The sequence below is a fragment of the Macaca fascicularis genome, chromosome 14, assembly GCF_037993035.2.
Source record: "Macaca fascicularis isolate 582-1 chromosome 14, T2T-MFA8v1.1".
Classification (NCBI taxonomy): domain Eukaryota; kingdom Metazoa; phylum Chordata; class Mammalia; order Primates; family Cercopithecidae; genus Macaca; species Macaca fascicularis.
The window spans coordinates 127575926-127591910 of NC_088388.1; the positions used below are offsets into that span (position 1 = coordinate 127575926).

Sequence of the window (15985 nt, forward strand, 5' to 3'; positions counted from 1 at the left end):
GAGACAAAGAAATAACAATTGCTACACACCAAAGGAAGCAAAAACCGGAAATAAGTTCCTCAGGTCCTTTCTTTTTAGTTCTGGTTCCATTTACTTATTGCCTAGTAATTCTTGCGTTGGGCTCTTTGAGATATTCCTACCAATCCCCCCACCTCCCACTCTCCTTGTATGTCCCCAAAAGCACAACATTGCTTCTGGTTTCTTTGCATTGTTTATACTGTCTCCTTCAATGTCAACTCCCTAATTTCCATGTAAATAAAAAATTACTCTTGTAGCCGGATAAGCAGGTTTGAGAGTCAAAAACACAGCTAAAGATCAGGGTATAAATCTGAGAGCTGGGCATAAACATGGCTTTTAAAGTTGAGAAAGTAAGATAGCAAAGGACAAAAAGTGTAGAATAAGAAGGCAGTCCAACTCCAAACGTCAGAGGTGCAGTAGAGCAGGGTGTCCTGGTAAAGGAGACTGTGTCAAGTCAGTTAAGAGAAAAGTGTCGGGAAAAAGAAAATCGGATACTAATGACAGTTTAAGTAAGGAGTAGTAAGGTATTTTTTTTTTTTTCATTAAGCCAAACAGAGACCACTAGTGATAAAAGAGAAGAATGAAAGGGTGAAGGGTTTAAGAATATATTTGTGATAGGTGAATGTAATCATGGCTCTAGAATCTGCAATGGAAAAGGAGGAGAGTGAAGGCAGGAAGTAATTGATGGGCGAAAACTGGGAGGAACAGTGGAATTATAATATTAAGCATAATATTGAGTATTGAACATAATTGTTTATTGTACAGCAAGTAGCTGGGGCGATTAAATTTCTTTTCCCAGTTGCCATAATACAATATCAAATAAGACAAACTAGATTACAGCTGCTTTAAAGTTTTAACTAATTTGTAATACCTTTCAGCCCTGGAAGGAGTAAGAAAGGATAGAGTAGGCATTGTAAGTGGAAAGACACATAGATAAAAAGACACAAGAGCAGAAAAGAGCAACTTGTGTACTAAGGGGGGAAATAATAGTTACATGTGGCGGAACATCCAGTTTCTAAAATAGAGCAGTGCAAAGTAAAACTGGTAAATAAGAATAAACTCGGAGATCCTAGATGATCTTGTATATCGTGACAAGGAGTTTTAAGTTCCTTCTGTAGGAAATAAAAGTGACAAATTCTGAGCAGAAAAAGCGCAGGAATAGGCATGTTCTAAAAGGAAAAGTATTAGCACTGTATACCTTTCAAGGTGTAAGGAAGGGAGGAAGAAAGAAGCAGTACAGCACTTTAGGAATTTGCAAAAATAGGCTAGGAAAGAGAATAAAACCTGCAGTGCATGACAACAGCATGAGGAAGCAAGGAGAGTATACGAATGTAAACACCACAGAGGTAGAAGAGACAGACATGATCAACTGGATTGGATGCATGAACACCATGAAGTCAAGAATGCTCCTGCAGCTTTTCTTTCCACCTTAACTAAGGTGTAGTTAACCCAAAGTAAACTGCACATATTTAAAATGCACATTTTGATAAAACACCCATGAAACTATTACCACAATCAAGATTATAATATGTTCATCAACTCCAAAAGTTTCCTTGTATCTCTTTGTAATCCTTCCTTCCCCTACCCTCCCATCCCTGCTCCTCAGGCAACTACTCATCTACTTTTTATCACTATATATTAATTTCCGTTTTCTATAATTTTACATAAGTGAAGTCTTCTATAATATACTCTTTTTTCTGTCTGCCTTCTTTCATGCAGCATATTTTTGAGGATCACCCATGTTGCTGTATTGATCAACTGTCTATTCCTTTCACTGCTAAGTAATATTCTATTGTATGGACACCACCACTTGTCAATCTGCTGCTGACAGATATTAGGGTTGTTTCCAGTTTTAAACTATTACATATAAAGATGCTATGAACATTCACGTATGAGTTTCTATATGGGCACAGGCTTTTTTCTCTCTAAACAGTTAGATCATGTAGTAAGTGTACAGTAATTCCTCCCTTAACATCATGGACAGGTTCTTGGAAACTGTGACCTGACTTACTCTGTGCTGTGGGAACTTAATTCTCATTTATATCAATTAACCTATGATAAAATTGGTTTCATTAGACAGTATGTCATTTTGCTTAACGCTGCAGTTTCCAAGAACCAACTGACAACATTAAGTGATGACTTACTGAGTGTTTAACTTGAGAAACTGCTAAACTGTTTTCAAATTAGTTGTGGCATCTTACATTCCCACCAGCACTGTATGAGAATCCCAATTTCTCCACATCCTTGCAATTTTAATGACTATGAAGCAATACCTCATTGTTGTTTTAACTTATATTTCTCTAATGACTATTGATGCTGGATATCTATTTATGTGTTAATTTGCATTCATATATCCTTTTGGTGATATCTGCTCCAATTTTTTCCTATTTTTTAAATTGAATTGTTTTCTTCTCTAATTTTGAGAGTTTTTGTTTTTTAAAAAATAGCATCTCAATACGTTGCCCAGGCTGGCCTCAAATTCATGGGTTCAAGCAATCCTCCTGCCTCAGCCTCCCAAGTAGCTGGGACTACATGCACATGCTACTGAGCTTGCCCAGTAAGAGTTCTTTGTAGTCCTTTATCAGATATAATCACTGCAAATATTTTCTCCCAGTCTGTGATACGTCTTTTTGTACTAGTAAATATGTCTTTCAAAGAGCAAAAGTTTTTTTAAAAAGTTAATTTTTTTATTATACTTTAAGTTCTGGGATATATGTGCAGAACGTGCATGTGTGTTACATAGGTATACATATGCCATGGTGGTTTGCTGCACACATCAACTAGCCATCTATATTAGGTATTTCTCCTGATGCTATCTGTTCCCCAGTCCCCCACCCCTCAACAGGCCCATGTGTGATGTTCCCCTCCCTGTGTCCATGTGTTCTCATTGTTCAACTCCTACTTATGAGTGAGAACACAAGGTGTTTGGTTTTCTGTTCCTGTGTTAGCTTGCTGAGAAGGATGGTTTCCGGTATCATCCATGTCCCTGCAAAAGACATGAACTCATCCTTTTTTATGGCTGTATAGTATTCCATGGTGTATATGTGCCACATTTTCTTTATTCAGTCTATCATTGATGGATATTTGGGTTGGTTCCAAGTCTTTGTTATTGTGAACAGTGCTGCAATAAACATACGTGTGCATGTGTGTTTATAGTAGCATCATTTATAATCCTTTGGGTATATACCCAGTAATAGGATTGCTGGGTCAAATGGTATTTCTGGTTCTAGATCCTTGAGGAATTGCCACACTGTCTTCCACAATGGTTGAACTAATTTACACTCCACCAACAGTGTAAAAGCATTCCTATTCCTCCACATCCTCTCCAGCATCTGTTGTCTCCAAACTTTTTAATTATTGCCATCCTAACTGGTATGGGATGGTATCTCATTGTGGTTTTGATTTGCATTTCTCTAATGACCAGTGATGATGAGCTTTTTCTCATGTTTGTTGGCCGCATAAACGTCTTCTTTTGCGAAGTGTCTATTCATATCCTTTGCCCACTTTTTCATGGGGCTGTTTTTTTTTCTTGCAAATTTAAGAGCAGAAGTTTTAAATTTTGATGAAATTAAATTATTTTTATGAATTGTTCTTCTGATGTCACATTTAAGAAATATTTGCCTAATCCAAAGCCACAAAAGTTTTCTCCTATGTTTTCTTCTTGAAGTTGTATAGTTTACACTTTATAAACATTTAGGTATATGGGCCGGGTGCGGTGGCTCACGCCTGTAATCCCAGCACTCTGGGAGGCCGAGGTGGGCAGATCACAAGGTCAGGAGATCATCCTGGCTAACATGGTGAAACCCTGTCTCTACTAAAAATACAAAAATTAGCTGGCTGTGGTTGCCTGCGCCTATAGTCCCGACCACTTGGGAAGCTGAAGTGGGAGAATCTCTTGAGCCCAGGAGGCGAAGGTTGCAGTGAGCCGAGATTGGGCCATTGCATTCCAGCCTGGTCACAGAGCAAGATTCTGTCTCAAAAAAAGAGAGAGAGAGAGACAGAGATTCATCTTCGCCTAATCCAAAGCCACAAGAGTTTTCTCCTACGTTTTCTTCTTGAAGTTGTATAGTTTATACTTCATAAACATCTGGGTATATTATCCATTTTGAGTTAATTCTTGTAGATGGTAAAAGAAATAAAGTTTATGTTGGAGACATATGGATATCCAAGTGTTCCACTGCCATTTGTAAACCAGACTGTATCTCTTCACTGAATTGCCTTTTGAACTTCACTGAAAGTCAGTTGTCCGTGGGTACAACTGTATGTATGTATTTCAGGACTGTTTATTCTTTCCCACTGATCTACTTATCTATCTTTCCACCAATACCACACTCTCTTGAAACTGTAGCTTTGTAGTAAATCTTCAGTTAGTGTTAGTTCTCCAACTCTGTTCTTTTTCAAATTTGTTTTGGCTATTATATTCCAGGTCCTTTGCATTTCCATTTGAATTGTTTAATTTGCTTGTATATTTCTACACAAGTGCCTGCCTGGGATTGTGATTTAGATCAATTTGGGAAGAAATGTCATCTTGAAAAATATATAGTCTTCCAACCCATAAATGCAGTATCTCTCTCCATTTATCTGGATCTTCTTTGATGTCTCTGAGCAATGTTCTGTAGTTTTCAGCAGATAGCTCTTTCACATCCTTTTTTTCAGATACAGTCCTAAGTATTTCCTGGTTTTAGTACTATTATACATGGGTTTTACATATTTTCTGACTGAAGTGAATGCTGCGAGTCTGTGGACCACATTTAGGATAACGAGGTCTTCTCATAGTTGTACCAAGTATTTATATTTAAAAACATACTGTGTATTTTAAATACATAAATGGCTTTCCTTTTATTTCTCCTTTATATCTGAAAATTTATGCTGGCTTTTTTGAAAGTGTACATTAATGGAGGTAGTTATATAATTTGTACATTCCATTTTAGAATGACAAGAAATGATTTTAGAAAATACTTGTCATAAAGAGAGGGTGTAGGGTTTAATAAGATTAAGAACTACTGCCATAGCCATTTTGTCAAGAATTTCTATAAAATTGAGTATTTAAGCATCAGTTGGTAAGACATATTCTGATGCTATAAATTAACAAAAAGCTATCAAGCAGGAAATTTATCTCCAACATCAATAGTATCTAATGGCACTAAAAAGAAAAAGTAGCAACAAATAAAACATAAATTAAGAAAATGTATATATTTCTAGGTTCCAAAAGGAAAAGAAATGCAAAATTAAAAGTCATCATGCTTGTATTCTGGTCCTGGCTATACCATGTACTTACTGTCTTTGTGAAACAGAAAAATTTATCTAAATTTCTTTGTCTCCAGATTTCTACCATTTTAAAATGACAGTTTGGAACCAGATGGTCCACTATCATCTTCCACTGTACAAAAATCTATGATTCATACAAGTAAACAAGCGGAGCCACTATTATTCATTAAATTATTACCATGACCTGTTCTTTGCCTAAAATGTATAGGCTTCAATAGAAACTCTGCAATATACAGTGTAATGACAAAGGGCTAGTTGTTTAACCCTTTGTGCTTTAGTTTCTTCATCTAAAATGAGATCATTATAGTACCTTCACAAAGTTGTGGAATTAAAGGTTAGTGGTAAGCACTTCGAAAAGCACACCTAAGTACTAAATAAATGTTAGCAATTTCTTTCATTTGCATTATCACATAATTCCCCTTCTCCTGAAATTATGTCACATTACAGATGAAAATTTACAGTATAATATGATTTCCCATTACTTAACTGGAGAGTAAACATTTTGCTCTATTTGATTTTGAGTAATGAAAAGATGCAGCTTTGGATTCTAGGGTATTACATGAATATGATGGTTTTTACATAAACAAGCAGAGATATAAGCAAATCCATTAAACTACTATACAAGACAAGGTTTCTGAATATCTGCCCTGTGAAATAAAGATGATTTCTCTAAAACTAAGTTACTTGGAGCCACATTATACTCTTGAGGTAAAAAAACTGTGTTGTCCAAGAATTGCTTCTCTGATATTTGTGCACAAAAACTCACAATATTTGGGGATAACTATGAAAAACAAAATAGGTGATCCTTGATCATCTAATGGAAAACGAAGAGAACATGGGGTAGGTATATAAAATTCCGTTGCTCTCTAAATGAGATTCTGGCCATTAGATTAACTGTGTCCCAGATGTGCTTTACAGAAGATTTTCTGAGGGGAGGGAGAAACAAAACACAGTTTCTAAACTGTGTTTGATTGCTCCCTTTATCCGCACACAAGATAAACAATGGGAACCAAGATCAGCAGTTCTCATGTTCTGTGCATAATAATCATCTGAAAAACTTGTTAAAATTCAGACTCCTGACCCCATCCCCTAAGATTCTGATGATCAATATCCATTTTTATCACATTTCTCAGGTCATTCAGATACCAGTGGCTCCTAGATAAAACTCTGAGAGACACTGCACAAAACAAACAATCCTAAAATATGATAACATGTTGTATTTGTGTAATGCCTTTACCCAGAAAAAAGGGCTCTCTGAGGCATCACCTCACATTTCTAACAATCATTTACAGACAAGAACACAAATCTAATAATAATGCCAGTTAGTTTAAAAACAAAGAAAAACGGGAAGAGTTTTTACTTTTACTTTCTGAAGTATATGATGAAACACCTCAGAAAACAAAGATGAGAGATTCAATATACTCCTTAGGTGACAAATAAAAAACACAGAGATCAGAATTTCAAATTACTGTAGTTAATATAATTTCACACTTCCTACTCCCAGAAGTTTAAGAAAAGAAAGAGAGTCACAGTATAATTTAAACACATGGATGAACTTATCCTTCTGTTCCCACGGCTAAATTATGGTCTGAGCTAGTATAATACTTGGAATAGAACTTGGCAAAATGCAGGTGACTGGCAGAATTTACCTGCAGCACACATGGACAAAAATAGTCCTGTATCCTACCCCACAACTACTGAAACAACATTTAGGGGCTTAGGTCCTGGGATTTGATGTTTAAACATAGCCTCCTTTAAACATTCAAGTTTAAGAGTCAGTGGCAAAAGGAGAATAAAAAGAAATACTGGTAACAAAACGAAGAGAGCAGAAGAGCACCCTTCAATACATTTGGTAAACACTATTCCTCAAACTAACTTTATTTGTCGGACCTATTAGAATGGCTATTTTTTTAAACTGGTAATTATTAAATGCTGGTGAGGACGTGGAACAGCAGAAACTCTCATTCACTGCTGGTAAGAATGCAAAATGATACAGGCACTTTGGCAGACAGTGTTGTGGCTTCTCACCAAATTCAACATACTCTTACCATATGATCCAGCAATGATATTCCTTGGCATTTACTCAAAAGACTTGAAAACTTACGTTCCACACAAAAACCTGCACACAGATGTTTATAGCAGTTTCATTCATAACTGCTAAAAACATGAAAGCAACCAAGAGGTCCTTCAATACTTGAATATATAAACAAACTGTGGCACATCCATGACACTGAATATTAGATAGTGATTAAAAAAGAAGCTATCAAGCCAGAGAAAGACACAGAGGAACCTTAGATGCGTATTACTAAGTAAAAGAAGCCAATCTGAAAAGGCTACATACTGTATGATTCTAACAATAGAGATATTTTGGAAAAGACATGACAGTGAAAGATCACAGGCTGTGAAGGGTTCAGCAGGAAAGGATAAATAGGAGAAGCACAGGAGATTTTTAGGCCAAAAAAACTATTCAGCGTGAAACTATAATGGTAGACACATGCTATTATGTATTTGTCAAAACCCAGAGAAGGCACACCAAGAAGTGAAGTCTAATATAAACAATGGACTTTAGTTAATAATAGTTTTCAATATTGGGTCGTTAATTGTAACAAAAAGCAAGCCCCAGAACTGTTTCAACAGTTGCAAGGTATGATTTCAGACTGTATTTTTATCTGTGTGATTCTGGCCCTGGTGCTCCTTAAGACCACTCTTCTAGAAACACTGCTTAAGTCAGTGCTGTAGGTAAACTCAGCTAATCAGCTGATGGTTGGTAAAGATCAGCATTTTGCTGATTCTATTCAATGTACCGTAAAGCAAATGTGAATAACAGGGGAAGGTATGGGGAGGGAAGAGGGCAGGGGTATTACATGAAACTCTGAACTATCTGCTCAATTATTCTGCAAATCTGTAACTATACAAAAATCAAGTCTATTGATTATTATTTTTATTTTTGACAAGGTCTGGCTCTTGGCTCACTGCAACCTCCACCTGCCAGGCTCAGGTGGGGTCCTCCTGCCTCAGCCTCCCAAGCAGCTTAGACTACAGACATGCATCACTGTGCCCAGGTAAGTTTCATAAGTTTAGTAGAGATGAGGTTTCACCATGTTGGCCAGGCTGGTCTCAAATTCCTGGGCTCAAACGATCTTCCCACTTTGGCCTCCCAAAGTGCTAGGATTACAGGTATAAGGAACCACACCCAGCTCTATTTTTTAAATATTAAAATCACAGTACAGCAACTATATAGCACCAGTTCACAGCAATATTAAGGAAGGATCTCTGCACAGAGACTTGTGCCTTGTCATGCCCTGACAGCCGGCCAGAAAGGAGAACACACACACACAACGTGACCTTGACAAAAGAAAAGTGGAGTCCAGATAACATGCCATGAACACATTGAGCTGAGCAGAGCTGCAAGTGCAGACACACCGGGCCCGGGTATCAACAAAGAGCTTCAGAAAGCTTTGCAGCAGCGCTCAAGCGGGTGACACCTCAGCTCACTCGGCCTCCATCGTAGGAAGCAGTAGTCCGCATCCTTGCTCCTCTTCCCTTTCTCTCCTGAGAGAGTCCTGCACTAAAACATCTCAATCCCTAGGAACACCACTGGTGACAGCCAACACCAAGACGAGGCCCTTGTCTCCTTTACACTGCTAGGGAAGACACTGCCACCTCTGTGACACACAACCTCCTTTGTGTTCTGCAGCCAGAGCCCAGTTTACAAGGTTCACATGTAACCAGAGCCAGGCGAGCTGGCTGACCGAGGTGCATGCTGTTCCCCGCCTGGCCTGTGCACCTGCTCCTGCTAACAGAAGCATCAGTGGGTCATGCGGACATCCTCTCGGAAGAAGACACATGCAACACTGTGCTCCAGTGTAACCTCCTCCAGGAAGCCCTCCTGCACCTTCCAGGGAGTTCTGGTGAGCCCTGAACTCCCTACTCATCAGAGAGACCCCAAGGAGAGTATTGAGGTCTGCTAGTCCTCCATGTCCTGCCTGCCCTGAGCCTGGAACCAGCCTGGCTCAGGTAGGGACCTGTTCTCCACCAAGTCTATGTAAGAGAGTCCCTGAGGTGCCTTCAGGCCAGCCCTAAAGGTGGCCCAACCGACTTCTCCATTCAGGACTGGTTGACATCTATTATGGGCTAAAAATTGTGCCCCTCTCCCCCAAAATTCATAACGTTGAATTCCTAACCCCCAGGAACTCAGGATGTGACTACAGTCATCCCTCAGCATACCTGGGGGGGACTGGTTCCAGAACCCCCTCATATAGCCAAATCCACACAAACTCAAATCCCACGTCATATTCCAAAAGCCTGCCCTCCGAATATGAGAGTTTTGCATCCCACAAATACTGTATTTTCAATAGTGTTTGGTTAAAAAAAAAAATGCGTGTATAAGTGGACTCACAAAGGTCAAACACATGTTGTTCAAGGATCAACTGCATATTTAGAGATGGGAACTTTTAAAGAGGTAATTAGGTTAAATGAGGTGGCCCCTAATCTAATCTGACTGATGTTCTTACAAGAAGAGGAGATTAGGACACAGACAAACACAGAGAGGAAAGGCCATGTGAGGACACACCAAGAAAGTGACCATCTGCGAGCCAAGGAGAGAAGCCTTTTGAAAAAAAATAAACCTTCTGGTACCTTAACTTCTAGCTTCCAGAACTGTAGGAAAATATATTTGCTATCAATATTTAAGTCACCCAGTCTGTGGTATTTTATTATGGTAGTCCTAGCAAATGAACACAGTACCTAACAGACCAATTAAGGAATGAACAAACCCTAGAAACAGCTCCCACTGACAAAAGTATCAGTGGGTCACCTGTTATGCCCAATAACAGAAAAAAAAATTCACACACACACACATAACACTATATATATATATATCATACACAATCACATATATATGATTATTTGCCTTCTGAAATTATATCCCCCAGCCACATCAGAATATATGAAAGTACCAAGAATTCAGACAAAATTTACATTAGAGAAATTTAAAAACTCCAGATACTATCCTTCTAAAAGGCATCACAAAAAAATCTCCTTATAAAGAACATGTTTCTCTAATAAACTTTAGACTGTTGGCTGGCTTTTTAAAATTAAAATTTTAAAACAGCTTTTGATATATCTACTACACAGAGTGAGGTCCGCTAGTAAGCTAAACTCATGGTTTTCACCCCTACTGAGGCCCCTCGGGCTGCTGCAGAAGGCCTGAAGGAGGCCAGTCAGGCAGGCTGCACGGGGATAAGGCCCAGCGTTTCTGACTTGAACCAATCAGGGTAGCTCCATGGTTACCTTTTCTCACATTGAGGTTCCGCGCACGATTCTATTTGATTAATAATTCCACTGGATTAAAATAAAAAGTATAAAAACCACCGAACTAAGCTATTATTTCAGTTAAACGTGAAAATCAGGATGTGGAAATACGTCTGATTTACAGTTACCATGATTGTCTTCCTCTCTCAACAGAGTATCTCCCAGGAGGGGCACAGGCTTACAATTTAAAAATACCTAACAAAGGTAGGGGACGTCGTGAACAGTCTGAAGAGCTTTTCCCCAGCATACAATTGATTAATTATCACATAAAAACATAACACGCAGTAATAGCAATGTTTCCACCAGTAATCATACATGCTTTGCAGTCCGTAGTTGGCTAATCTTTACATATACTGCTCGCTGGTTGAGCAGGAAAGATGTTCCTTTTTATACGGTAGAAAACTGATGGGAAGAACGTTAATAATCTGAGAGTGAATGCAGAAATCATGCTTAGTGCTCTTCAGGCAATGAGATGGAGCAGACTTAGATCTGAGTCCTTACTCCCTTCACTTACTGACTTAGCATCCTGACTACTTATTAAACATCTCGAACACTGTTTTCTCCCCATAAAACGGGAGGAGAGTAACTACCTAGAAGCTTTGTGAAATTAAAGAAAACACTGCATGTAAAGTACTGAGCTATACTTTGCAGGTAACAGAGGCTCAGCATGTCTCCCCTTTCACACCTGTCCCTGCAATTAACCATGAGTGCTCTTAGAAACGGACTAATTGTGCAGAAACAGCAAGGAATGCTGAACTGTGGATTCCTGCCTTAAAATACTGATTTCCTTTTTTTTTGAGACGGAGTCTTGCTCTGTCACCCAGGCTGGAGTGTAGTGGCGCAATCTTGGCCCACTGTAATCTCCACCTCCCAGGTTCTAAGAGATTCTCCTGCCTCAGCCTCCCGAGTAGCTGGGATTACAGACATGCACCACCAAGCCCAGCTAATTTCTGTATTTTTAGTAGAGACAGGGTTTCATCATGTTGGCCAGGCTTGTCTTGAACTCCTGACCTCGTGATCTACCCACCTTGGCCTCCCAAAGTGCTGGGATTACAAGTGTGAGCCACTGCCCCCAGCCTGAATTTCTTTTTAAAAAAAGTTTGACAGTAACATTTAAAGACTTGCTCCTGGCTACACGGGCACCCCCCACATCAATGCCTCTTCTCACAGGTACACTCCAACATGATCCATGGAGATACGATTGCCTTTCTAAGACCAATCAAGATGAAAAATAGCATTCCTATAGGAAAGATTTTTCATTATCAGTTACAAATCAGTCTTTGAAGTTAGAAATTTCATTTTTGTTTTCAATAATTTGTTTTGGCAATAAACTAATTTTTAACTAGTTTTAGACTAGTTAATTTATACTCACTTTGAAAAAGAATTAGTTTGTTTAGGCAATAAACTAACTGTGAGTCTCAACACCACTTTGGAGTATAAAGCTATACACGTAGCAGAGAATCAGTACTCAATAAATACTTGTTACACAAACAAAGGGAAGACAATCATAGAATTTAAATGTTGAGAAGGAATAGAGAGATTGTAAATGAAACCCTCTGATTTTAAGAAGAAACTGAAGTCCAAACAAAGCAAATGACTTCCCTAAGGTGAGAGAGAGAGAGATAGATATAGATATAAGAAAGTTATTAGTAACATCAAGACCACAACATAACTATTATTTTAAAGCCAAATTAATCTTTTGATCATCTTTGAGACCCTTAAGTCTATTGTTCATTTCCACTAACATGAAGAACTGACCCCTTAATAGGAAAAAGATAACTGTAGTCTTCTATTTAGTTTTATATTTAATCAAAAGCACTTATTATTCATAACTGTTAAGAAATCAGAGCACAGATGGAAGAGGATCCCAAAAGCACAAACAAGAAGAGCTGTAGGGTAATGTGACAGGGTTTTTCTGGTCTTAACAACCAAATTAAATTACTGTAGATGCTTTCATACTAGGGAAAGCGATAGATAAAATTAAACTTATAAAATAAAAACCAGAATTCTTTAAATTTAAAAATCAACACTTATTGATAAAAAAAAAAAATCCATCAGATCTGGTCTAAGTACGTTCTATTTTTATTCTCACATATTTAATCTTCAAGATAACCATGTGAGGCAAACAATAGTCCCATAATCCCCATTTTACAAATGAGGAAACTGAGACACAGAGAATTAAATAATTTGCCCGAGATAACACAGGATTAAAACCCAGACAATCTGGAGCCAGAGCCCACACTCTTATCTACCATTTTATAATGTTTTAAATTGTATTACTATGTTTTAATACAATATATTTTATTGTAAAGCTAATAATTCATTTTTATTTAATATGTAGTTAGAACTCAAAGTATTTATACAATGCTTATCAAATTTCTAACAACATCGCATGAGCATTTTATTATGTAGTATTTAGTAACACTTGTGTAAGTAGACCACAAAAAGCCACAGGCTATATATTAAGGATACAACTTTAAGGCATTTTCAGAGACTCCTCATAAAAATTAGTTGCTAAGTCAGTCTAACAGATGCCATTATCAGGTCCCAAACTGTTTAGCCACAAAGTAGTCCCTCCTTATCTGCAGGAAATATGTTCCAAGACCACTCAGTGAATGCCTGAAATCACAGATGGTACCAAACCCTAGGATACTTTTTCCTATACATGCATATGTGTGATAAAGTTTAATTTATAAATTAGGCACAGTAAGAGTTCATTACAGTAACCAATAATTGAGTAAAACAATTAAGTCAAATAAGGGTAACTTGAACACAGCACCTCAATACCTCAACAGTGAACCTGATAACTGAGAGGGCTATGGAATGACTAATGGGGCAGGTAGCATCTACAGTGTGGTATGCTGGACAAAGGGATGATTCACGTCCTGGGTGGGACAGGGAGAGATTTTATCACACTACTCACAACAGCATGCAGTTTAAAACCGATGATTTATTTTTGGAATTACCATTTAATGTTTTCGAACCTTGGTTAACCTCAGGTAACTGAAACCATGGAAAGGGAAGCCGTAGATAAGGGACTACTGAATATAGAAAAAGAAATGAGATTGCTTTAGATTCTGTTGTTGTTCTGTAATTAAAAGTAAGTTTACAAAACAGTTACAATGCCTTTTTATAGAAAAATATTAATGAAACTGACTTAATTCCAGAAAGGAAATATATATGAATCATGATTAAAAACCTGTATTAAAAGCAAGGTCACTCCCCAGGCCTTGTAACCGAAAAGTGGCCATCAGGTCTGAGACTCTATTCATATTTTGGCTACACCACCATTTAAAGATGAAGGAGATAAGAAACAACCAAAATAGTAATTAGAAAAGGAAATCTAAATCTATTATCATTACCATCTGCAGTTTCTATCGTTGCAGATAAAATTTCTGATGACAAAGTCCATTACAAGTACATGTAAACAAAAGTATTACTGAAACATAAAGAAAACTTTTCTTTGAATTTTCCCACACCTAATTTGTTGTTGCCTACCTGGAATCCATGCTTGCCTCTCCACCATGTGCTTAACACTTTCGGAGGCATGTCAATAACGGAAACAATGTCTCCCACCTAGGAGAATCAAAATTTTAAGCAAAAAGGTTTTAGTTAAAATTTAAACCAATTGTTATACCTAGAATTTAAATCTGAACTGTATGAAAAGGTAAATTACTATTCATGCTCTGGCCAGTAATTTCCAAAAAAAGTACTACTTCCTTTTAAAAACAATTTAATTATATTATGATTTGTGAAAGAGAGGTCTACAAAAAGTTAAGCAACACAAAGACTGTGATTCAACTAACACATGTGCAGTAACTTCAGAAAGCCAGATTAATAGCATAAGATTTTTAAATGTTAGGCATCACACCATTATCATCACTTCTGTTAAAATATTGTTACTGCTGTCACTGAGAGTGATCAGATTCACTTATAAAAGATAATTTTAAATATTCATGCTTAGAAACAATAACAGATTCCCTTAATATTACATTTAGTGGGTGCTTACCCTGTGCCAGGCACTGTACTGAGTTCTTGACATATCTTATTTAATCATATAGAAAAGGGCCTAAGATGGGTTATGCTTAGTAAGTATAAAATTTGATGACAACTACACTTCTTTCAATAGATAGTAAAATATAATTATATCCACTAAAGAGCTAACTTTCTTCACTGTAAAAGAAAAACTAGTGAGTTTATATAAACTCATATAAAATCATAAATATAAAAATTACAATAGTTTTTAATAATATATTCAACAGAAGTTATATTCTTCAATCAAAAGAAATGCTGATATCTATGATAAAACATAGTTAAGAACTTCAGAGCAATGTTACTAACATATACTATAGAGCTTTAGGAATTTTTCTTTTGTATATTCACAACTGATCTTTCAAATCATGTATAAGCCATTTCGTAAAGCCATATATGCTGACATCATCATTCCAAGACCTACATTTCTTTCTGTGCAGAACTTAAAAGTTTGAAAACAGTTTAGATTCTATGCAGTAAAAAGTTATATTGTTATTTCTTAAATTGAATTAACTGTCAGCATTTTTTTCCTCATTAGCCAATATATATTTTTAGAGGAACAAATTTAATTCCCCTCCTTTTATATCTGACAGCAAGGTGTGTTCATTTCACCTTTTATCTGTTCTTTAACTCAATCTTTCAACAATATAGGAAAAAAAAGTACCACTGGGTATTGTTTTTCGGTACAAAAACACAAAAAGACAGACCTTGCTTTCAAGAAGCTCACTGAGACAAAGAGAACAATCATGATTAAATGTAGTAAGTGATGTGTCAGCAATAAGCCATGAGCACAGTTCAGAATGACATTCAATTCAGGTTTTTGGGAGGTATGTATTTGCATGGAGTGAGGGGAGGGAGATCAGGAATGACTTCCTAGACAAAAGAGGAGACATTTAACCTCAGTTTTAAAGGATAAGTACTGTCATTTAAACAAAAATAGAAGATATTACAGGCTGAAAGATAAAGGACTATGGAAAAACCTGGTGCTTTTCATTTTTTTTTAAATTAAGGAAATGGTTAAGAACAGTCAAAGATGAGGCCAGAAAGGTAGCAGGAACCAAATAACAAACAACCTCTTTAGCTATTTACCTCTAAGGTCAGTTCGTCAGGGGCTCGAGCGGTGTACCTCTTGATAACATGGGCAGCACCAACAGCAGGAGTGTTGATGGATGACTCCTCATGAACCAAAAGGTGATTTCCCTTATTATCAATCTATCACAAAGAAAATGTACTCTGAGATAAAGACACTGGACCTGAAAATGCTTCTTTGACTATCTAGAAGAGAAATTCATTTTAATTTAGAGATACAATAACCCAAAGAGTCTTTAAAAAAAAAAATCCTACCATTTACTGG

General features: G+C 37.1%; 1 protein-coding gene across 13 annotated transcripts in view; it reads right to left on the minus strand.

Moving 5' to 3' along the window:
- ARHGAP32 (Rho GTPase activating protein 32) overlaps positions 1-15985 on the minus strand; it is a 306989-nt gene that overhangs the window by 88104 nt on the left and 202900 nt on the right. For all 13 annotated transcript variants that reach the window (XM_045370763.2, XM_074015632.1, XM_045370762.2 and 10 more), the window contains 2 exons: positions 15721-15843; positions 14098-14175 (listed from right to left, as the gene is read on the minus strand). In XM_045370763.2, the coding sequence (XP_045226698.2) occupies positions 14098-14175; positions 15721-15843 (201 nt within the window). The remainder of the gene's footprint in view (positions 1-14097; positions 14176-15720; positions 15844-15985) is intronic.